Source organism: Xenopus tropicalis, chromosome 6 (assembly GCF_000004195.4).
Source record: "Xenopus tropicalis strain Nigerian chromosome 6, UCB_Xtro_10.0, whole genome shotgun sequence".
Taxonomy (NCBI): domain Eukaryota; kingdom Metazoa; phylum Chordata; class Amphibia; order Anura; family Pipidae; genus Xenopus; species Xenopus tropicalis.
The window spans coordinates 105,196,207-105,221,368 of NC_030682.2; the positions used below are offsets into that span (position 1 = coordinate 105,196,207).

Sequence of the window (25,162 nt, forward strand, 5' to 3'; positions counted from 1 at the left end):
GGGCTGATTTACTTACCCACGAACGGGTCGAAATGAGTCCGATTGCGTTTTTTTCGTAATGATCGGTATTTTGCGATTTTTTCGTATGTTTTGCGATTTTTTCGGATTCTTTACGAATTTTTCGTTACCAATACGATTTTTGCGTAAAAACGCGAGTTTTTCGTATCCATTACGAAAGTTGCGCATTTTTCGTAGCGTTAAAACTTACGCGAAAAGTTGCGCATTTTTCGTAGCGTTAAGTTTTAACGCTACGAAAAATGCGCAACTGTTCGCGTAAGTTTTAACGCTACGAAAAATGCGCAACTTTTTACGCAACTTTCGTAATGGATACGAAAAATTCGTAAAGAATCCGAAAAAATCGCAAAACATACGAAAAAGTCGCAAAATGTTCGTTTTCAAGTCGGAACTTTTCCAATTCGGGTCGGATTCGTGGGTTAGTAAATCAGCCCCATAGTGTCTTCAGTCTAAATGAAATATAGTACAGCTTTCCAAAGGCAGCATTAGAATAGTAATTCTAATAAAAAATAAGCTATTTTGGAAGAGATGGTTTTATTCATACCCTTTCAAGTCATGATATCACCCCCAGTTTCAATAAACACAGAAAGAGTCACTCATATGTATGCAGATACATTTTTCCCCTAAGATTTCATTTTCCTAAGTGTTCCTGATTAAATGAGTGATCTGATCAGCTTACATTACACGGAAACTAATATAATTTAATCTGTATATTTCTACTTTGAAGCATTCATTTTTATTGTATTGCTTATGATATTTGGTCTCTTGACCCTAATCTAGGGTCTTTGCTGGGAAGGGCAGGGCATATATTTATATCTCTCTTTGGTCCTTCTTTTTACTAGTCTGTATATATACAGCTTGCTAAATGTACCATTTATTTGACACTGATTTTTTATAGGGCAAATATTTTGTGATTTATTTTTACTCCATCTTTTTCTGCGTTTTGCCGATCTTTTCAAATTTTCGGCAAAGCGAAACAGGACAGATTCGCTCATCACTACTCAGGACCTGGGATTCTCAAGATAAGGGGTTTTTCTGTCATTTTGCCAATGGTGAAATGCAGAATTTTGTAGGGAATTCATGCCTGCCAAAAAACATTCACTAATCACTAATGAAAACTATGGGAGATATATGGGAGGGTGTAATTCAGAGCTTTCTGTTTAATAGGTTTCCGGATAACAAATCCTATACCTGTTAACAGAATTAGGTATATTGTCGCCAGGTCTTTAAAACTTTTAATTAGCGGTGAGCTAATATTTTTACTAGGCATGGAATCGCAACAAAATTCAGCATTTCACCATCAGCAGCAGAAATTCACTGTGACAACAAAAATTTGCAGAGAAAAAATGCCTTGACTTTAATGTATTTGGAATGAGGAAAAAGTTGTGCAAGTAAAAAAAAGCAGCGCAGTGGCTTCATCAAAGCATTTTGCAATTTTTTCGGCAGTTTCACAAATTTTACAGCAAAACAAAATTGGGCAGATTCGCTTATCACTACTTTTAATATTGGGTAGCATCATATTGCTAGAATAAAGGAACCAATGTGCAAAAGCCACACAGTTTGGGGTTTTCCTTTCACCTACTGTATGCCATAGTGAAAGTTTACTGGCAACGTGGGGTGCGGCAACCTTGGCATGGAAAGTGTTAAACATAGCTTAATATTATTAGCGATGAGCAAATCTGTCGCGTTCCGCTTCGTCGAAAAATTTGCAAAACTACAGAATATTCTTGAAATGGCAAAAAATCTGTAAAACGCGGGTGAAGCACGACAGTTTTTGACGTGGCTGTGCCTATTTTGACACAACTGCACCCTTTTGTATGCAACCACTCCTGTTTTGTCGAACCTGCACCTTTTTTGACATACCCACAAATTTTCACGGAAAAATTTCAATAGTGAAATATGGAATTTCGCTGCAAATCCATTCCTGCTCATCACTAAATATTATAATTACATTAATAAAAGGCTTATTCTTTTGTTACAGATTTACAATGACCTTGGTTCCTTGCTGACACTTTCTAATGACTTTATACAAGTACAGCTAACTTATATTCCTTTACTTTCAATTGCACTTCTCATTTAAAAGGCTTATCCACAAACGAACACCTATGTAATATGGCTCGTTCTAATGTAAAACATTAAGTTAACATGGTGCAGTATGAACAAAGAAGAGCTATTCAATAATTAAATAGCTTCCATATTTAATGAAATGGCTTGCTTGCATTAAAAGCACTGGTTAACAGCTGCACTCTCCTTTGAAGGGAACTTAAAAGTGCAGAGATGACAAGAGATTGCAAATCACAGCACTAGGAATTGTATAGTTTTGTCACATTAATATGCAAACAGCTTTCTGTTTAATGAATAATTATGGCAAACTGTTGACAGGAAAAGGAAATAACATTTACTTTATCCAATGATCAGAAGTCAAATAAACTGGGAGTATTTCTATTCCATAAATCGTCTGCAACTTGCTCGTAAGGGAACTAAAGGAAAGCTACTGTAAAGCTGACTGTCCTCATTGGTTTGTGTTAGTACTATAGTGACAGGCAATGGCCAGACGCCAAGCTGTTGAGGAGCTTACTTCATGCCCCTTAAGGCTGTGATAGCAGGGAAACCTAAAATTGCAACAGTTGGAACACAGAAAGTTTTCTAACCTAGCATGGATACCATATTCTTAATGTGTTACTGCCATCATATAAGTAACCCTGATTTTCATTAAAAACAATTTAACAGTGTTGTGATCTCTGGACCTCTCTACTCCTATCCCATTAGAGATAGAGCCTCCATGCTCTATGGTTGATTCATCTTTGAGTTAACTTTTAGTATGTTATAGAATACCCTAATCCTACCAACTTTGCAACTGGTATTCATTATATTTTGTTTATCGTTATTTGCCTTCCTCTTCTACCTCTTGCCAACTTTTAAAAGGGGGGTAACTGACCATTGCTCTGTGAGGCTACAATTTTATTGCTACTGCTACTTTTTATCGCATCTCTTTCTATTCGGTCCCCCTCCTATTCTTATTCCAGTGGCTTGGGGATCCCTGGTCTACATCATGATAAAGGTTAATCTAAAGGTGAACTGATCATTTCAGAACCACCTAGCCTATAACCTAAACCCTTTACTCCCTCCTAACCCCCTTACTGTTTGCTCACACTAACTACTGGTAGCCATGCACACTAACTAGTGGTATCCATTTTTCACTATGTAGTTACCATTACTATCCTAACCAACAAGAATTCTACTATAACACTAGTTATCCTTACTGTATGTCTCACTTTCTTCCCCTCTTAGATTGTAAGCTCTTGCAAGCAAGGCACTCCTCCTATTGTATCATAACAATATTCAGTTGTAAAACATTACTGTAAATCAATTCTGATGAAAGGTTTGTCTGTTTAAGTAAACTGTTCTGTCTTGTATTTGTATCTTGTTACCCTGTAAAGCGCTACAGGGAATGATGACGCTATATAAATAAACGGTAACTCTGATAACCCTGCCATAGCTAACTTTTGCATCTCTTTCACTCTCATAGCTAACTCACATGCTCAGTTATTATTATTAGCATTTATTTATAAAGCACCTACATATTCCGCAGCGCTGTACAATAAGTTAGCAGTATAGTACAGAATAAGGCACATGGGGCTATTGGTTGGTCTTAGCAAGGTAGATAAGTAGATTACCAATAACTCCAGCTGACAAAATATAAAAACAAAGGGGGTAGCGAGGGAGTTGTATACTAGTGATCTAATTATCTACCTCACAAGAACCAAACGTGGAGTAGCTTAAATTTCCAATTTTTCCATGTTTTTCCTGATTAAAACAATAGGCACAAAGTACATTCAGCCCAAACCCTCATCGCTGCATTTCTGTTAAAAAAGGGGGTATACTGCCCCTTAAAATTGTCTTTAACAAAAAGGAAACACATTGAATTCTTATGACAAAATGCAATTAAATACGAACAGCAAAATGTGCAAAGTTTGCTTAAGGAAATACTAACGAGGTACATACGTCAACATAGTTTCCATTGATATAGTCTGAGCTGGCTTCATCTTCAATGCTTTGGAGTCTCACTCGAGAATGGTCATCTGAAATACAGTTGAGTTTGCAAAATGCATTAAAAAGAACAGCATACATTTTTAACTAAACAATCTTACAGTACATGCTAATTAAGCTGCAATGGGCATAATTTAAAGACTGATAAGTAATTAAAGTTTAAACAGTTTTTTGTTAGCACTGTAGGGGGCAGAAAAACAGAAGGCCACTTGGGGTGAGGGTTTTGAAACTGTTTTCCTGGATAAACCTGAATAGCCAACTTAATTAGGGTAAATTCATGGTTAGTACTTCTCTACCATTATAGATGTTTTTTTGAACAATGACCAATGTTTTTGTATATCTGTAACCTTGTTATGAGAGTGTTATGAGGAGTGTTATAACTCAATGTATGTATAATACCTTTAGGCATAGGAGAAAAGAAATGAAGAGAAATGAAGCTAAAACATTCACTGTTCCCCTCCACTCACTAGGAGTTAGAGTTTGATCAAAGTTACCCTCACATCTCATTTGAAGTAGTAAGGAAATATAGTATAAACATGAAAGTGTTCTGTGTGCTGTTATTTTTAAAAAAATAATTTACAATGATGTAAAGACCTATAGGGTTAACACTCCCTATAGTTTTGAACCCTGTACTTCCTTATTTCCATTTTTACTGAGCAAATGCCCATGTATCTATTTTGCTATTAGCGTATGGTACTTCATTAGCCATATGCCTTATGCCCACTTCCTGCACTGTGTAATATAGTGTTTAGTGGGTATTTCCTCTTTGGCCTGCATCAGGTGGATGTTCACTCAGCCTTGGTTTAACAAGGCCCCAGTAAAGATGTTCTGCCCCAAAGGGACCTTTACCTCTGATGAAATCAGGGAACAAGGACCCTGTGAATGAAAATTTAGTAAGTGCAGAATATCTTCTGTAATAGCATGTTCTAGGAACTTGAGATAGTCAGCTTTAGTTAGCAAGAGCAGCTTTTTTGCTCCAGCCAGGAGAGATAGCAGGGAGTATTCTCTGGCTTAGGTATAAGCCAGATTTATTTTTCCTGATCTACGTCTGCTGTATCGGATCCGGGTCACTACAGGTAGAAAACCTAAGGACTGTGTTACTACCCAAGCTACTCTACACAGTGGTGTATCATTATTTTGCTCCCTCTGCATTGAACCTGCCATTCTATTTATTATACCTTGGCTTTGTGAGTATTGCTAACCCTGTGTGTCATATGTCTTGCACAAATACTGTAAATTCAGTTCTGTTTGAGTTTGCTGCAAGAACCTTCTGGTGCCCCTCATTCCTTATATTTCTACACACAGCATAAGTGATTCCCCTTGATCCTTTCACATTGTGAATGCCCATGTGTTTAGAGTGTGTGTGTGTTAGAGTTAAGTGTACCCCATGCCCTATAGCCATTCTAGGAGATCGGTTTTGTGATTTACGGCAAAAAGGAGTTACAATTCAAATAAAGTAGAAGGCTTTTAAAACTTGAAAATAAAGACTACAACTTTCTAACAAAGTTAGCAACAACCCTAGCAGCAATGTGTATGCAACAAAGAGAATTTAGCATTGACAGTTTTCATATATTGGTCTCGTGACTAAAGCTGAGAGGTTTAGAAACTTTGTTGGCCAAAATGTAAAAATTCATCTGCAATGAAGTAAAAGAGAATTTCACTTAAAATACAACACTCTCTCCCACATGTATTCTCAATGCTCCATTCCACAAAGATTTCATTTGCAGATTTAGATTAAAAAAAAACACAACAAAACAGAAAAACAACGGTGATTGCTCTTCATTATTAGTCCCATTACAGGGAAAATGAGAAGGGAATTAGCTAAATCATAACTCCATGAAATCCCAACAGATTTGTCTACTTGCTGATTACCACAAAATGCACCTTTCTGGAACGAATGTAGCATCTATTTTTCTATTAAAGAAAAAAAAATCAAATTAAATGTAATTCCAATAATAAAGGTGGTGTCAAAAGCCTGACTGCAGAATCTCATAGTGATACATTAAGAGGCACCACAGTACGGTCTTATTTGCATGTGTCCGCTGCATTTCCTAAAAGGTGCTTCCTGAATGGCCGTTGAGTAACTTCAGACTGTTATTGGCCAATCATTAAAAGGCTGTAGAAAAGTTATTAATATTTCAAAAATGTTGTCCAAATGTTCTCGTGTGAAGCTGAAATGTGACCAATGATAAATAAGGGTTCACGTTGGATAATGTAAAAGAAATCCATCTAGTAAGAAGTTAGGTTGTTTGTAAAGTAACTTGATCTTGTGTATTGGAATTCCCATGGTATTTAGTAAAAATTGTTTCAGCCAATGAAAAATCAAAAACCAATGAATATAATATAAAGCTGTCCATGCCTGTTATTTCATTCACGGCACCTTAGGCGCATGTTTGTTATGGATTCAGAAGGCTTTCCGCTGGTGTTTTACTTGACATATTGTAGTCTTTATTTTTTTTTTATAACAGATTATCTGCAGATTCGGAAATTAGCTCAGTGTGCAAGCTGGGGCATAGCCGCCTACAAAAGGCAGCTGTTTTAAAAATACACCTGCTCTTTGGGTTTGGATGATTTATTTAACAGGTGAAAAATATGTAACCTTTTCTTCTTGAACGATCTACTGATGTTTCACATTTATAAAGGTTATGAATTTGCCTGTGTAAATGAAATCTTTAATTTCAAGCTTAAATCGCTCAGAGACGAAAGTTCTCAACCTAAGATAAATGTGTGCATAATTATTCGCTGTTCAGTACATTTGTACACAGCAAAATTAGCAGCATTAGCTCCACAGAGGCCAAGTTCATTCTGCATTCGGGTTTCAAAGGGTTAATGTAGATCTAATTTGCAGGCTTCGGTATTCATTATGCAAACACAATGTTGCTTGTGGGATTTAAAGCATAATTGTCCTCCAAATGCATGCTGAAAGAATTTCATGGTCAATTTTATCTTAGCAGCTACTGACTGTTAAAGAATGTTATGTAGCCACTATCATACTGTCAACACTTACAGGCAATGATATTCCCATATCTGTTCTTCATTCTGTTCTCATCTTTCTTTGCCGACTCCCATGGTGCCGACTGTCCTTCAAAGAAAGTCTGAAAAAAGGATAGATAGACTAAACATTGTGGCACACAGAAAGGGAAACAGAAAGCATTAATTCCAAGGTTGCCAGCAAACTGTGAATGGGGTCTTTGTTTTAAATAACCAGAAGAAAATATGCTTTCTGAAGAGATGATTGGTTAGCCACTAGTCATAGATCCACTTCCCTTCCATGTTGCACTTAACTTAAGAAAATGCTGCTTTAAAATGTGACTCAAGCTAAAAATATTAGTTGATAAGTTCTCTTAGGGGAACTCAAGAAGCTTGACATTTTCAACTACATTGTTTGCGGGTATAGTTTCCCTTTAACATGAACAACTACAACTCTTTGGCATGTGCAAAAGGCAATGGGCAAGGTTTTGCACCTATCACTTTGTACCTTGCACGTTGGTTGTTAGAGAACCCATTCGCAGCCTGTTGATAAACTACAATCCCCAGAAACTCCCAACAAATTAAATACCATAGATCAGTGAGTCTGACTTCATTACTAAGGTTATGGTAAATTATTTTTTGCCTTAGGGCCCATCACACACAAAGACAGCAGCACCATACATTATCTATACACAAATCTCTATATTAGTTCAGGTAAGTGCAGAACTAACTAAATAATTCTTTATTCCTTTTTCCAGAAGTTACATTCAAGGGGGTGACCAATAAAGGCTGGGGCTGGTTATCTGGTAGCCCAATGTGGAGTCGCAGCCTACTAGAGGCTCTGTTTGGCACGACACATGGTCCTTACGCCTATAAAACTTACCTCAAAGTCAGAAATTCAAAAATGAAGACCTGCTTTGAGGTCACTGGGAGCAACATCCAATGGGACATGGTGCTCACGAGCCACTGGTTGGGGATCACTGCTTCATACTCTATATGTGGCTGTGGCATGTGTCAGGTCTAAAACATCCCTCAAATTAAAAGATTGGTCTTGTTTTAGCCATCCATGGCAACCAGAAACTCTTGTGTACTTCTCTGCTGTTTGACACATCTGATTCATTACTATGGGTTACTACATCCAAAAGTGACATAATGTTATATGTATAATATAAAAAAGTGCAAAGTTTGCTACTGGTATAACAACACAAAACAGCCAATCAACAGGTAGCATTTTAGGCCTGATGTCACAGACAATGGGCAGCTTTCTTGCCTCCCCAAAATGCAATGGAGTTACCAAATGCAATTGGGTATGCTTTCTCTTTTAAAGGCATCTGTAATTTTATATATAGCAACTCCAGCTAACACTTGGGCAGTGACAGGGCTGCAACCGGCAATGCGAGAAGGCATTGAATCCAAAATGTGAATGTGAAATGTAAAACCATATATTAGCTAAAAATACTTGTAAAACAATTAGTTATCATCTAAATGCATTTTGTACTTGGCCAAGGGCCCAGGGCAAGTGCTCATTTACAGGAACAGCAACATTAGTAACCTGTGCCTTTTCTCCTTTTTTCCAGCTTGAATGGCTGCCCCCATGGCTACACAGCATCTTATTTATATAAACTATAGTAGTGTTCCTGAAGCAAACACCCCAGTTTTACCATTGCAGGGCCACAGTCTGTTATATTTCCATTACTTTCAAACACTTTCATTTTTTGGTGTTACTGTTCCTTTAATAGTGCCATAACCCCATACTTGAATCTCAAGCTTCTTCTGCAATAAGGAATCTAGGTTTCTAGATTAGGATAGCTCAATCCAGGGCTTCATCCAGATTCACATCTTGCTAAAGCTGGCCATACACGTGGCGATCTGACGATGTTTCGTGCGACCATCGGTCGCACGAAACATCATCAGATGTGCCACACACCATTCAGGGCTGAATCGGCAGGTAAGGAGGTAGAAACAATAGGATTTCTACCTCCTTCTGCCAATTCAGCTCTGAAGGGAGATTTTGATCAGGCGCCTTCTATGGCGCCCGATCAAAATTTTCCAACTGGTCCGATCGGCGAGTCGGCCGATATCAGCAGCTTCCTGCGATATCGGTTGACTCGCCGACATACTATACACGCACCGAATATCGTACGAAACGAGGTTTCGTACGATATTATCGGTGCGTGTATGGCCACCTTTATAGTCTTGAGATGGGGTGAATGCAAATTTATACTTCAATTACAAGTATTTAAGCTCGTTTCTTATCAGTAGTAATAAATTGTCTTAATCCAAGAGTTCAAAAGATTGGAAGTGGCAAGATATTTTAAGTGGAAACACAAGTTGATTTAAGAAGGAAATGCTGAGTATTGCTATAAAGATATAATCTTATTGTACCAAAGATTTATATTTCTAATCTTTCAATGTGTATTAAACAAAGGAGTCAATTTATCCTGTTGGACTGTGAGAATATACACATGCTATGTACTAAAGAAGGCAATAAACTAAAGACCCTGTCTATGTGCAAGTAAACAGACAAGAATTATAGTTTGTTTCATGAAGCTGGCACCAAACATGAATACTTAATTATTCAAATGGCATAAATACGATCTATATGAAAATAAAGGCTGTATTTATAATTAACAACGGGTGCATTATAATTACATTCAAAAACATTTGCATAATTTAAGCTGCTACACACTGAAGAAAGGTTTTTCATGTCCGTTTAATGGGAAATAATAAAATATACAACAATTGAAGAGGTTACTTAAAGCGATGCATAATTTTTTCTCACTCACTGCTCTTAACAATGTTAAAATGAAAAGTGGTTAGATAAATAAAAGCTACAACACAGACAGGACAGGAATTTAATCTATAAATACATAATTATATCCTTTTTTGTGCATATATGGAGAGGGTTTTTTTTTAGTTTTGCCAGGCTATTCATATGGATTTGTTGCACCACTGTTTACAACTCTTAGGGGCACATTTACTAATCCACGAACGTCCGAAAAGCGTCCGAATGCGTTTTTTTCGTAAAGATCGGTATTTTGCGATTTTTTCGTAAATTGCCGCGACTTTTTCGTAGCCGTTACGACTTTTTCGTAAATTGTCACGACTTTTTCGTAGCCATCGTGCCAAGTCTGATGGTTTCGGATTCATTCAAGCTTCAGTATCGTGACTTTCCTTGGGACTTTCCCAGTTGGAGCTGCAGAGTGCCATTGAGCCCTATGGGAGACTTTCCTTGGGCCGGGTTATGCGAGTGCCAATCCTGGCAGGGGGCCGATGAGAGCTTGAGATTCCATGAGCTGCAGATATTGAGCCCTATGGGAGACTTTCCTTCGGGCCAGGTTGGAGCTGCAGAGTGCCATTGAGCCCTATGGGAGACTTTGCCTTGGGCTCGAGGACCTATGGAGCTTGGCCAGAGCTGCAGAGTGCTATTGAGCCCTATGGGAGACTTTCCTTGGGCCGGTTGGAGCTGCAGAGTGCCATTGAGCCCTATGGGAGACTTTTTGGGCCGGGTTGGATGCCAGGTTGGAGCTGCAGAGTGCCATTGAGCCCTATGGGAGACTTTCCTTGGGCCGGGTTGGAGCTGCAGAGTGCCATTGAGCCCTATGGGAGACTTTCCTTGGGCCAGGTTGGAGCTGCAGAGTGCCATTGAGCCCTATGGGAGACTTTCCTTGGGCCGGGTTGGAGCTGCAGAGTGCCATTGAGCCCTATGGGAGACTTTCCTTGGGCCAGGTTGGAGCTGCAGAGTGCCATTGAGTCCTATGGGAGGCTTCCAAAATCATGCAAAGTCTGAAAGTTTTGCCCGCCGTTTACGAGCGTTCAATACGAAAAAGTTGCGACAATATACAAGCAAATCGTAACGGCTACGAAAAAGTCGCGACTATTCGCGCAAGTTGTAACGGCTATGAAAAAGTCGTGACAATTTACGAAAAAGTCATAACGGCGACGAAAAAATCACAAAAAATATGAAAAAGTCGCAAAATGTTAGTTTCCAATCCGAATTTTTCCCATTTGGATTCGTGGATTAGTAAATGTGCCCCTTAGGCTGATTTATGGGCACGCATTATATTTTTTAATGCAGTTTGGTCAGCCTTGCCATTATGTCTCCTACATTTTTTACATTTTATAAAAGTTGTTTGGCCAAAATGACAAAACAAATTATCTAATGACTCAATTCAGAACATTCATTTAGGCATTATTGATCTGGATATGCATGGGTCCCAAATACCCCCACTGCAACCAAAGAATATAACACTTCGGGGAAGATTTATCAACATTTTTATTTTTATGGTTTTAGAGTTTTTTTAAACCGATTCTAAACACCTTATTGCCTTCAACACACAGCATGTGTTGTGGTTGCCTCCTTTTTCGCAAAAGGCCCAGGAGAAAAGCAGATAATCTATTGTGTATTCCATCTTAAAGGAAGAGTTCAGTGTAAAAATGAAACTGAGTAAAATAGACAGACTGTGCAAAATATAATGTAAAAAAATATTTCTAATATAGTTAATTAGGCAAAAATGTAATCTATAAAGGCTGGAGTGAGCAGATGTCTAACATAATAACCAGAACACTACTTCCTCCTTTACAGCTCTCTAATCTTCTAACCTGTTAGTTTGTCAGTGACTTTAGGGAGGGGCTGCATGGGACATAACTGTTCAGTTAGTTTGTGAGCAGGCAGGTCAGATTCATAAGCAAACTAACTGAACAGTTATGTCCCATATGGCCACCCTCAAGTCTGATTGCTGGTTACTGACTGCTAACAGCTTAGAAAGCGGTAAAGGAGGAAGTAGAGGTCTGGCTATTATGTTAGGCAAAGGCTCACTCCAGCCTTTATAAATCATAAATTGCCACATAGGTGGCAATGTATGAAGGTGCAGACTCACCATTCAAGTAAGTAGGGGAGGCAGACCAGTATCTGCTGAATGTGCACAACTGCTGTGTCACATGTTATAGTTCACTTTCCAAACTGGTCCTGAGCTACAATTTTCTACAGGGGCATATTGATTATGCTGTGTAAAACTAATTCGGAGTAAAAAGCTGTGTAAAATAAATGGAAAAGATCACCGTCTGAACGCCGGATTTTATGCCGTTATTTTCCATAAGTTACGGTGGAAGAAAAAACGTGTAAAAAAAATTATGCCAATTTTACGCCGTTTTTACACGGCAAAGCCTGGCGATGTGTGGCGAATTTTCTCGCCGTTTTTCACACAGCACAATAAACATGCCCCTTATTAGTCTATTCCAAAAGGCATTTCAATTTGTGCTATTTTTTTGGCTGTTTGCATTTGCCCATTTGAACTAAACATAAGATTACGAAAACAACAAAGAATAAAGAAGCAATTCTTGGGTATGAAACTATCTGATATGATTTAAATAGGCACTTTCATCAAAAAATGTCATTTGTATTTATGTAATGTACAATGTCTAATAAACTAAGTAGTTGTGGAAAAGATATTCATTTATAAATAGGGATGCACCGAACCCACTTTTTTGGGTTCGGCCGAACCCCCAAACCCACCCAGAAGGATTTGGGCAAATCCCGAACCGAATCATAATTAGCATATGCTGATTAGGATTGGAAGGGGTTAAAAATCGCTGCACAATTTTTTCACTGCCCATTTAACCCTTTCTGAATTCTAATTAGCATATTCTAAAAAAAAAAAAAGCCAGGATTCGGTGTATCCCTATTTATAAAGCATTCAAATAAATGTTTTAAATATGTTCAAATGTAGTTTATTTTAACTTTAAAAACATTATTGCACTTATTATTTCATTAATGCACAGTTTGTCCTTGCAAAGAAAATTGTAATCAAATATTTAAGTCACACACAGCAAAAGGGAAAACTCAGATTAACTGGGGTGACAACTCTTCTCTAAAAACATATTGGCCTGGGGTAGTTTCCATGAGATCACTACACTGCCATCTTTCATTCTCCAAGTGAACCCTGTGCAGTATAGTAAAGGTAGACAAAAATACTATGCTGCATATTCTCCTTCCTAGGGGATAGTCAATCGGAGCATATCATGAGGATATGAGCATATAATGAGGAATATGTAATAAAATGTGTAGAGGTGCAGAAACCCATAGCAACCAATAAATTCTTTACTTTCAAACAGGTGACCAGTGCATTCTACCTGCTAAGTAGCAGCAATAGATGACTAGACCTAGAACAAAATTTGCACCTTTGTTACATTACAGAGTCCTTAAACTCATAACAGAGAAAAAAAAGGACAATTTTACCCCCAGAATGAATACTTAACCAACATATAGTTAATATTATATTAAGTGGCCTTAATATAAACTGGATATCAGTAAATATTGCCCTTTTACATTGAGCCACCATTTTGTGAAGGTCTGAGATCACCTGACAGGAAATAGTGAAGCTCTAACTGTAAGGGGCACATTTACTAACCCACGAACGGGCCGAATGCGTCCGATTGCGTTTTTTTCGTAATGATCGGTAATTTTGCGATTTTTTCGGCGTCTTTACGATTTTTGCGTAAAAACGCGAGTTTTTCGGCGTCTTTACGATTTTTGCGTAAAAACGCGAGTTTTTCGGCGTCTTTACGATTTTTGCGTAAAAACGCGATTTTTTCGTAGCGTTAAAACTTGCGCGAAACGTCGCACCTTTTAAGTTTTAACGCTACGAAAAAGGCGCGACTTTGCGCGCAAGTGTTAACGCTACGAAAAAATCGCGACTTTGCGCAACTTTCGTAATGGCTACGAAAAAATCGTAAAGACGCCGAAAAACTCGAGTTTTTATGCAAAAATCGTAAAGATGCCGAAAAACTCGCGTTTTTACGCAAAAACTGTAAAGACGCCGAAAAAATCGCAAAAAATACGAAAAAGTCGCAAAATGTTTGTTTCCAATCGGAATTTTTCCAATTCGGATTCGAAATCGTGTCTTAGTAAATCAGCCCCTAAGTGTGAGTAAAAGGCAAGATTCTGTCCATTCATTGGCTGATGTGACCTAACATGAATGTGCGCTCTTGGTTTGTTTGAGCACATCCTGAATCATATGGCCCAGAGATTAAAGTATATTTTTATAAAAATGGTTTATTTAATGGTGTAAAAAGCAGGATTTTACATATGGGCTGTTTTATTGTACATATTTTTATAGAGGCGTACATTGTTTGGGGGTATATTTTTGCCTGTAAAGTAATAAACTTAAGCAAGCAGATTATATAAATCAGCAGCAGTTTTAAAATATTTCATTTTCTAAAAGGTAAATATATTCATTTATTAATATGTTTTAAAAGTGGGAAATATGGGGATGATAGTACCCCTTTAAAACAAAATGGTTTTGACTAAGTATAGTCTTTTCTAATTGGATTTACACTGTATATAATTTTTCTCAAGTGGTTAGTTTAGTAAGTCATGTATTTTACAATTTAGATTTATTTTGGAAGGTTATTTTACTTGAGAGAGAAATCAAGTTTTATTCCTGCATAACTACACTTAGAGGTAAAATTCATGTCTGTGATTGAAGATAGATGACAGTTAGGATGGTAGATTTATATGCAAAATTCAGCACAGGGTTCATATAACCTGAAATATTTTCTTCTGATAGCGGAAATACTAATCTCTGTAATCTTATATGGCACATATCCTGTTTTACACAGCTCAATACTCTAAGACCCTTCTTTACATAGTGCAAGTAGTCTAATATTGGTTTCTAATGCAAACTGAGAGAAAAGGACATATATACAGTCACCTATATTACTCTTAAACTGATAGTGACACTAAATAACTACTCTTCAAAATAGTGACGTGCATTAAAAAATATGCTGGTTACATAAGTTATGTTGATTGTTTGTTACTCATAGGGGCTGATTTACTTACCCACGAACGGGTCGAATGGAGTCCGATTGCGTTTTTTTCGTAATGATCGGTATTTTGCGATTTTTTCGTATGTTTTGCGATTTTTTCGGATTCTTTACGAATTTTTCGTTACCAATACGATTTTTGCGTAAAAACGCGAGTTTTCCTATCCATTACGAAAGTTGCGTAAAAAGTTGCGCATTTTTCGTAGCGTTAAAACTTACGCGAAAAGTTGCGCATTTTTCGCGTAAGTTTTAACGGTACGAAAAATGCGCAACTTTTTACGCAACTTTCGTAATGGATACGAAAAACTCGCGTTTTTACGCAAAAATCGTATTGGTAACGAAAAATTCGTACAGAATCCGAAAAAATCGCAAAACATACGAAAAAGTCGCAAAATGTTCGTTTTCAAGTCGGAACTTTTCCAATTCGGGTCGGATTCGTGGGTTAGTAAATCAGCCCCCTAGGGTTGCTTTTGTAGATAATTGTTACTTTAAGTTCCTAAATCTGACTGTTTAGCCAACCTGACTGTCCCTTCTCAGCCTGTCAGTTACAGCTTCTAATGCTAACGGCCTTCTGCTGCACAAATATGGCAGCCCCCTCATAGAGATACATGGGGGATCAGATAGGTAATGTAAAAGCATTGGGCAAATACTTTTAGGGCAAAATTATAAATAGCATGCATAGCAAGGCAATGTTATGACAGATGTTATTATTTTTTTTCTGGTATCAGTATCTCTTTAAATCCTCACTGATTTCTCTATAATAATGGCTTCCCTGTGAGGGTACATGCAATAGCTGCAGCCCTATAAGGTTGGGCATAAAACAAATATCCAAAGGGTCTTTGCCTGCTTTGACCATCCTGGTTTCAAATAGCTTTGTGAATTTTAAGTTCAAAATTGCTTAACCTCAAGAGAGGGTGGAACAGGAAGTGACATCATGTCAGTGATGCTTGATATAAAGTGCCCTGTCCAGAATAATGATTTTTCGAGAAGCAGACCCATTTGCTATTTTGCTGAAGCCTAAAACATTTTGTCAGCAGACTTATACTTCCTTAGAGTTAAATTATCTCTAATGTAGCACCACGGAGGCTCATATAAGTATACATGTAACACTGAAGCCCCATTAGCATATGGTATGTACGGTATGTAGCTGTGTAAACATGCATAAACACATAATACTGTAGCCCTATAACTGCACATAAAATATCTGTTAACAAGGTCTTGTGATTGAACATATAATTCTGTAGTCCTGTGACTGTGCAAGAATAGGAAAGCCCTGGAGCTATAAGCACAGGGGCTGCATGACAAGGGAATAACCAGCAGCCAGATTACACTGGTTTAAGTTTAGAGATTGGCAGAACCGGGTGCAACTGTAATTAGGTGAGAATGAAAGAGCTAAGGAAAAAGCTGGCCTGGGGGGCGGAGAAAGAGAGGGATGTGATGTCAGAAAAAGAAGCACTCACTTCCTTATCTTCTGAGCAGGTAGAAACATCCCACCCTCCCCCTTTTTGCATACTTTGTAAAATGTCAGGAGTTTCTCTTTTTGGTTTCATATTATCTATTAATAACTGAATGTAGATTTTTTCCTGAATGCATTTTTATATTGCGCTTTCTGTATCTTTATACAGTATAAACTTTAGAGTCAGCATTGTGTTTAATTCATGTTAACTATGATTGCTTGATTCAGGGAATGTTTCCAGTCGCCAAGGAGGTCAGGAAGGAACTTTTTCCCTCTTGAGGCATAATTGGCAATAGCTTCAGGTTGGGTTTTTTGCCTTCCTCTGGATCAAACCAGTGGATATATAATAATAATATATTTTAAGTTTTATTTGTCACAGCAGTGGTAGGACCTTGCCAGAGTACAGGTAACAGGTAATTTTAGCAGAGGGTGAAAGGAGGTTGAATGCACGGTGGATTGATAGATACAGACGCTACTACTGCTTGTGCTAGGTGACAGCCTGTTTGTATTTCCTATGATCGAGACACGGCAGATCCAGGACCGGCAGCAGGGCTGCTGAAGTTCTGTAGGTAGAGGCCGTCTAATACTCATTCAAGTCTTCAGCAAGGAACCGCAGAGCATAGTAGCGACCTCTTATGGAATTATGGCTTTAGAATATTGCCTTGGGTTAGGCTGGCAAGGACCTATTTATATGATAAAATGTGAATAAATGCTGTGGCCATTTTCTCCACCTCTGTCTCCTGGTGTTTCATTAATGTATGTAACAAGGGGGTTTAGTGGGGTGCCTTAAGGCGAAGGGTCAATTGAGGAGTCTCCTTGTCATGGGTTTAGTTATGTAAATAACTTTGCCTATGCTGTAAGCCTGTGACTGTCCATGTAATACTGTAAACCCTGTAACTTTACAAGCAATAGATGTTTGCAATATTCATGTGAGAGAGCATGCAATAGCTGCAGCCCTTAAGTGTACATATAATACTGTAGTTGTGTAAATGTGCATGAAAGCATGGATCACCATTAGTAGTACAGGTTACTCTAAAAAAAATAATCTAAATGCAAATCAAAATAAATACTGTAACGGGTATATGCATGGAATCAGGCCATCTTAATAGGCAAAAGGGCATATGGCTTACCTTCAGACCTTTCATCTGCTATAACTATAACTGGGTTATTACCATTCACTGGACTATAGTATATCATTAACATTTTTAGTATACAGCTGCTGCATGTATACCCACACAGGGCTACGGTATTATGTGTAGGGTCACAGGGATTCTGCTGCTGCATACATATATATATACATACATACATACATACATACTTATAAGACTACTGATCTTTTAACTGTTTTTTACTGTGCAAGTTTCTCAGTATGCAAGATTTGGAATTCTGCTTTTGTTTTGGCATACATTTAAATACAGTATTATTTTTCACAAGTGAATTGCTTGAAAAAAACTTAAATGGCACCAAGGTAAGAATGTATCCTCCATTCCTGGCATACTTTTCCTTTGACAGTTGCATCTCTAAATCCTTTCTTATCTCTATTCCGCTACAATAGTCCATGCAAGATCAAAAGACAAAAAGCAGAAGTAAATTATTTATTCTGTAAATGCCTGGGGCTTAATTCATTAGTGCTTAGAAATATCTCCTCAGATTCAGCTCTGCTTCCTTAAAGAATGATAATAGAACAGGTGTTTAAAGCTTGCTTGCAATGAACACTTCAATTATTGACAAAAAGAAACATCGTGATAATTGCGACATAGGAACCATATCCCCAGTAGTTGAATTCTAGATATATATGTTACATACCTCTTCCCCTCATCAACAGAAACTTTCTGTTACTTTAAAGACACTAGACCTTTCTTTGCAGAACAATGGGTGGTGTTAACTATGCAGTATATATAAACTATTTATAATAACACTTACGTACAAGCACTTATTTGGTGAAGCCCACCCACACAGAACAAATGGTTACAAAGGGAATAATACTTGCAGCAGATGACAAATTAAAACCAAGACCTGTCCCTATAAACTTCTTCAAAGGGGTTTAATCATTTCACCCAACAGTTTACACAAATACCAAGAAAAATCAAGTTCTTATGTTCATACAGCCAATCTTCAAAGAAGCAAGGCATTAATCACAGAACAAGATGGAACGTAAGATCTTTCTGGATTCTGGTCTGGATCTCACTATCAACAACATTACCCCTTCAAGGAAATATATATACCCCCTGTTGACATGACCTCAGTCAGTTAGGCTAAAGTAGAAGTATGACCTTCCAAAAATAAATAAATAAATAAATATATTGTAAAGAAGACCAGCAACATATTAGGGGGTAATAAATTATAAAAACATGTTTACTGTAGCAGGAATAGCCATCGTGACGTTTCAGTGCCCCAGAGGACCTCAATATATATATTTATTAATAAATATAGATATATGTTTATTTATATATTAAACAATGATAGTGTGTCTATGTATCTGCTGATATTTTCCTGCCACCATTATGGCCATAGTCCATAGGGAAATGAGTTGCCCATGGTTATTCTCGGCTACCGCAAGTGGCTAAGGTCCCCGAAAAGTTTCCTGCAGGAATCTTTTTGTGACTTTGGAAAACGAACCAGAAACGAACACATGTGCCATCCCACTGGCAATTCACTTTATTACTGGTGGTAAGGGATTTTGCAGGGTTTACTTCCATGTGGTAGCCAAGATTAATTGTGGACGACTAATCTCCCCATGGACCATGGCCCTTAGGCTAACAAAGTCATCCAAACACATCCTCTCCTTGTTCCAATGTAAATGAATGTATTTTCTACTTTGCATAGCGGGTGGTGCACAGATTCTCTGGAAAGCAAAAGGACTTCAAGTCCCAAAATCCATCACTTCATAATAGAAGATGGTAAAGGTAGAGTTGCATTACTTCAGCCAAAGGAAGGGTTTCCTTTCAGTCTAAAGAATTAGGCAAGTCTGTTTAAAATAATTATTTTTTATTTATATTTGAAAGGGGGTTATATTTTCTCTTTAAGGTTTAAGTTGATTTAGCAATGCTTTAGAGTTTAGACTACTGTATAGTAATCTTGGGTGGATGACAGCATTGTGCTTCTGGGTTTTTATTTAAAATTACTCAAAATGATTCACTAATATGTCCACTCAACAACATTTATTACAAAATTACAAAATGTATAAACACAATTTAGAAAATGAGATTTTATTGTACTGATATTTGCAGTAGGAGTAGTTTACAGCCTTCCAACCAATGGGTTTTGGTGACTGGCAAATACAATTTGTGGTTTTTTTTATGCAAAAATAAAATTTTTCATGGAAAAATACGCAATGTTTTGCCATGTATTATGTGACAAAACTGTGACAAATCCAAAAGAAAAAATGCACCATCTAATAGCTGTCCAAGTCACGTAGAAGTCAGCGGCAGGTGTCCTTTTTACAACTGAAAGATCTTTTTTTGCTTTATAGTATTAGAGCTGTTTACATTTTTTTGACATGTTTTATTTGTGTGACAAAATGAAAATGAAAGTTTTTCACTTTTTTGCCTTTTTGTGTCAAAAAAACTCCCAAACCATTCAAAATGAGAATGTTGACATTAATCTGTATCTATATTTATCTTTATATTGATCTATTTATGTATCTTTTATTTTATTATTGTATTGACCCCCTTTTGTTCTATTAACCCTTTAAGTGCCAGCCGAATTCGTCATTTCGGTTCCCCCCAGTGCCAGACGTTTTTTAAGCATTTTGTACTCATTCACTTTAACAATGTTTTTTGGTAGGAAAACCTCCATGAAACTAGGGAAATTATATATCGTTTTTTTCGTCACTAATTGGGCTTCGACATACATATCAAATTTTATAACTTTTCTGGAGATATGATGTGTATTTTGGGTGAAATATGTAAAAAAAAAAAAAATTATGAAAAATTTCTGTATATTTTGAGGTTTTTTTCCATAAAAAAGTTAATTTTACTCATTTTTTTTTATTGTTTGTAAAAGCCCTGATACTCCCAATTCCAACGATACCAAATATGTGGTGGTACCCCACAGTTCCTGTCCAGAAGTAACCCCCAAACTAAAGCAATACTTAGTACAATATCACACCAGAACAAAGCGGAAAAGCGCTTGTAACAGTTGATGCAGCATAACTTATATGTAAATCTAAAATATCTCCTCATGTTCGGTATCTTTAGAAACTACAGACCTTCAGGTTTCTAGGTGCAATGTAGTTTTCTCTCAAAAGCCAAATACTTTTTGTCAGTGCATTGTGCAATTTGGAGCTTTTTTTGACATTTTTTTTTTTTTTCTAAAACGTAAACTTGGACGCATGATCAAATGTGGATTTGACAAAAAAAAATCTCATAAAAATTTTCTAACAAAGGCAAATTTGAAAGACAAACTTCTCCTGAATAAAATGATGCCCCATATGTATGGGTGCACATAAAGACATGGGCACCAAACACTCCAAAGCAGGGGCAATGCATAAAGGCAATTACAGCTAAAAATTTGGGGGCTGCGCTCTATGTGCACTACCTGCAGTTTTTCAGTGTTAACCCCCCCTACCTGTGAAATAACCCCCACAAACTATATATTTCTGAAAAGTGCACACCTTCAGCTATTCAGAGACACCACTCTTCTCTTTCTACATGGAAAATTGTGGATGCAGTCCCTTGCAGAAGTCAGCGCTTTGGTCAGAAATCAAGGAAAAAAACAGATACAAACCTAGATTTCTCCACAAAATCTCCATGGCAACTACCAAAAACTTACTAAACATCAATCTGCAAGTTCCCCTGAATAAAACGATACCCCATATGTATGGGTGCACATAAAGACGTGGCCACCAAATGCCCCCAAACAGGGGCAATGCATAAGGGCAATTTCAGTTGAAATTTTGGGGGCTGCGCTCTATGTGCACTACCTGCAGTTTTTCAGTGTTAACCCCCCCTACCTGTGAGATAACCCCCACAATCTATATATTTACGAAAAGTGCACACCTTCAGCTATTCAGAGACACCACTCTTCTCTTTCTACATGGAAAATTGTGGCCGCAGTCCCTTGCAGAAGTCAGCGCTTTGGTCAGAAATCAAGGAAAAACCAGATACAAACCTAGATTTCTCCCCAAAATCTCCATGGCAACTACCAAAAACTTACTAACCATCAATCTGCAAGTTCCCCTGAATAAAACGATACCCCATATGTATGGGTGCACATAAAGACGTGGCCACCAAATGCCCCAAAACAGGGGCAATGTATAAGGGCAATTTCAGTTGAAATTTTGGGGGCTGCGCTCTATGTGCACTACCTGCAGCTTTTCAGTGTTAACCCCCCCTACCTGTGAGATAACCCCCACAATCAATATATTTACGAAAAGTGCACACCTTCAGCTATTCAGAGACACCACTCTTCTCTTTCTACATGGAAAATTGTGGCTGCAGTCCCTTGCAGAAGTCAGCGCTTTGGTCAGAAATCAAGGAAAAACCAGATACAAACCTAGATTTTGGTCAGAAATCAAGGAAGAACCAGATAAAAACCTAGATTTCTCCCCAAAATCTCCATGGCAACTACCAAAAACTTACTAAACCTCAATTTGCAAGTTCCCCTGAATAAAACGATACCCCATATGTATGGGTACACATAAAGATGTGGCCACCAAATGCCCCCAAACAGGGGCAATGCATAAGGGGGGTCTGTGCTCTACCTGCAGTTATTTAGTCTAAACACCCCCATACCTGTGAAATAACCCCCACAATCAATATATTTACGAAAAGTGCACACCTTCAGCTATTCAGAGACACCACTCTTCTCTTTCTACATGGAAAATTGTGGCCGCAGTCCCTTGCAGAAGTCAGCGCTTTGGTCAGAAATCAAGGAAAAACCAGATACAAACCTAGATTTCTCTCCAAAATTTCCATGGCAACTACCAAAAACTTACTAAACATCAATCTGCAAGTTCCCCTGAATAAAACGATACCTATGTCTGGTTGCACATAAGTACATGGCCGCCAAACCTGAAAATGCATAATATTGGGGCTGCACTCTATGCACCCCTTTTTTTTTGCCTGCACCCGAATGAATGGAATACGCTCGGGTGCAGGCACATGTAGCCGATATACGCATGAAAACGCGTGAGAATGCAAAGTCTCGCGTTTTCATGCGTATATCGGCTACATGTGCCTGCACCCGAGCGTATTCCATTCATTCGGGTGCAGGCACAAGTAGCAGGCGTAGGGCTGAATTTTCGGCCAGCGTTTTTCCACTTGCTGAAAAAAATCAGCCCTACTCCATGTGTGGCATCAGCCTAACCCTTGGCAATAGAAACTACCAGAACAATCTTAGCCTTTCTAGAACAACTGAAATCAAATGAAGTTAAAATGGAATAAAACCACTAAAAGCAATCAAAGAACAATAATTGCAATGAAATCGGTGGTCAGAGCCCTGGATCCACCAATGTCACTGCAAAAGCAACCTTTTTGGGGGCACTAAACACACAATAAAGAACAATGCAAAGATAAAACACCATAAAATCAGTAAAATCCAATAAAACCACCTAAACCAACAGAAGAACAACAATTGCAATGAAATTGGTGGTCAGAGCCCTGGATCCACCAACGTCACTGCAAATTCAGCACCCAATAGCAATAAAAAAAGTTACAGTGCAATAGAATAATAAAAAAACAGAAATCAATTATGAAAATGCCAAAAAAACACTAAAATGCAACCAAATAAATCAGATAATTATAGAGCAAGATCGGAAATAAAGTTTTAGTAAAAAAAAAGACTGCCAAAGAAAGCAAAGAAAGAAAGAAAAGAAAAGAAAGATAGAAAAAAAAAAAAAAAAAAAGTGTAAGTGTAAGTGTGTGTGTGAGTGTCTGTGTGTGCTTGGGAAAGTTGTAAATAAGTGTGTGTGTGCAAAAGTGTAATAATGACAAAGATAGAAGAAAAAATTGAAAAAAAAAAAAAAAAAATTTTAGACAGTTGAGATAGAAATAAGCAAAATAAACAGTGGTAGAGAGTTGTAGTTCAGCTTACCCAAGGCAGGCAGGCGATCAGGGGCGACCAATCTGGCAGGAAGGCAGCAGGAAGGCAGCAGGGGAGCTCCATCAGGTCCGAAGTGCGCAGCAGGAATGAGGAGCCGACAGTAGGCGGCGCTATTTAAAGGGACAGCAGTGGACACGTCATCATCGCGTGTCCACTGCTGTCATTGGCTGGCGACGCGATCGTGGGACCGGATCGGTGAGTATGATCCGCTCTGCTCGTTGCCTAGGGGGTTGTGAAGGGTTTACAAGCGCTGCGCTGCTTTAAAAGCGAGCGCAGCGCTTGTAAACCTGATAGTGCTGTAGGACGTAGATTCTACGTCCTGTGGCACTTTGGTCCTTTGCTACCCAGGACGTAGAATCTACGTCCCATGGCACTAAAAGGGTTAATGTACTAGTAGTGCTTTTAAAGGGGTACTTTGGACTTACTGCAAAAATTATTTTCTTGTAGGTCCGAACTGTCAGTGCACACAGGGTTTTAGTTATCCTTCACATCTGTGTCCATTCCCTGGAGTTCACCATTTTGTGGCTTAAATAGTCTCCCAATTTAATACCCCTGGATGCACACTGCTGATGTTGCCGGTACATGGGCTTCTGTCCACCATAGCAGATGGGAGACCTCCCTCCAAGCTTGGATGCTGTGGGTTCCACCTTGTTTGTTTGTATATGCCACCACAGTGGTATTGTCTGATTGGACTCTTAGGGCGAAGTCAGACAAAGAGTATATCCGCTTCTCTCAGTCCGGCACTTTTCTGTATTTTGCGATTTTTTCGTCACCATCGTGACTTTTCCGTAAATTGTCGTGACTTTTTCGTAGCCGTTACGACTTGCGCAAATTGTCGCGACTTTTTCGTCGCCGTTGCGAAAAAATCGTACTGTCGCGCCGAGTACGAAAGTTTCAGATTCATTCAAGCTTCAGTTTCCTTGGGTCAGTTTGGAGCTGCAGAGTGCCATTGAGCCCTATGGGAGACTTTCCTTGGGCCGAGTTGGAGCTGCAGAGTGCCATTGAGTCCTATGGGAGACTTTCCTTGGGCCGGGTTGGAGCTGCAGAGTGCCATTGATTCCTATGGGAGACTTTCCTTGGGCCAGGTTGGAGCTGCAGAGTGCCATTGTGTCCTATGGGAGACTTTCCTTGGGCCAGGTTGGAGCTGCAGAGTGCCATTGAGTCCTATGGGAGACTTTCCTTGGGCCGGGTTGGAGCTGCAGAGTGCCATTGAGCCCTATGGGAGACTTTCCTTGGGCCAGGTTGGAGCTGCAGAGTGCCATTGAGCCCTATGGGAGACTTTCCTTGGGCCAGGTTGGAGCTGCAGAGTGCCATTGAGCCCTATGGGAGACTTTCCTTGGGCCAGGTTGGAGCTGCAGAGTGCCATTGAGCCCTATGGGAGACTTTCCTTGGGCCAGGTTGGAGCTGCAGAGTGCCATTGAGTCCTATGGGAGGCTTCCAAAATCATGCTGAAAAAAAGTCAAGTCGGAAAGGTTTGCCCGCCGTTTACAAGCGCTCAATACGAAAAAGTTGCGACAATTCGCGCAAGCCGTAACGGCTACGAAAGTCGCAACGGCGATGAAAAAAATCGCAAAAAATACGAAAAAGTTGCAAAATGTTCGTTTCCAATCTGATTTTTTCCCATTCGGGATTCGGATTTGTGGATTAGTAAATCAGCCCCCTAGTGTCAGGAGAAGGAGGAGCCAGCAACCAACACACAGAGGAGTGGAAAGTTTGTCCTGCCTCCAGATTTGAAGGATAACTAAAACCCTTAAAATCAGCACTGACAAGAAGGGCCGATAGAGAAATAAAAATATACATACA

At 38.6% G+C, this 25,162-nt stretch overlaps 1 protein-coding gene across 1 annotated transcript in view; it reads right to left on the reverse strand.

Moving 5' to 3' along the window:
* Positions 1-25,162, reverse strand: part of ptprm (protein tyrosine phosphatase, receptor type M) — a 431,502-nt gene that overhangs the window by 55,744 nt on the left and 350,596 nt on the right. Inside the window, exons 20-21 of the mRNA XM_031903767.1 lie at positions 7,073-7,160; positions 4,021-4,097 (exon numbers count right to left, since the gene is read on the reverse strand). Coding sequence (XP_031759627.1) covers positions 4,021-4,097; positions 7,073-7,160 — 165 coding nt within the window. The remainder of the gene's footprint in view (positions 1-4,020; positions 4,098-7,072; positions 7,161-25,162) is intronic.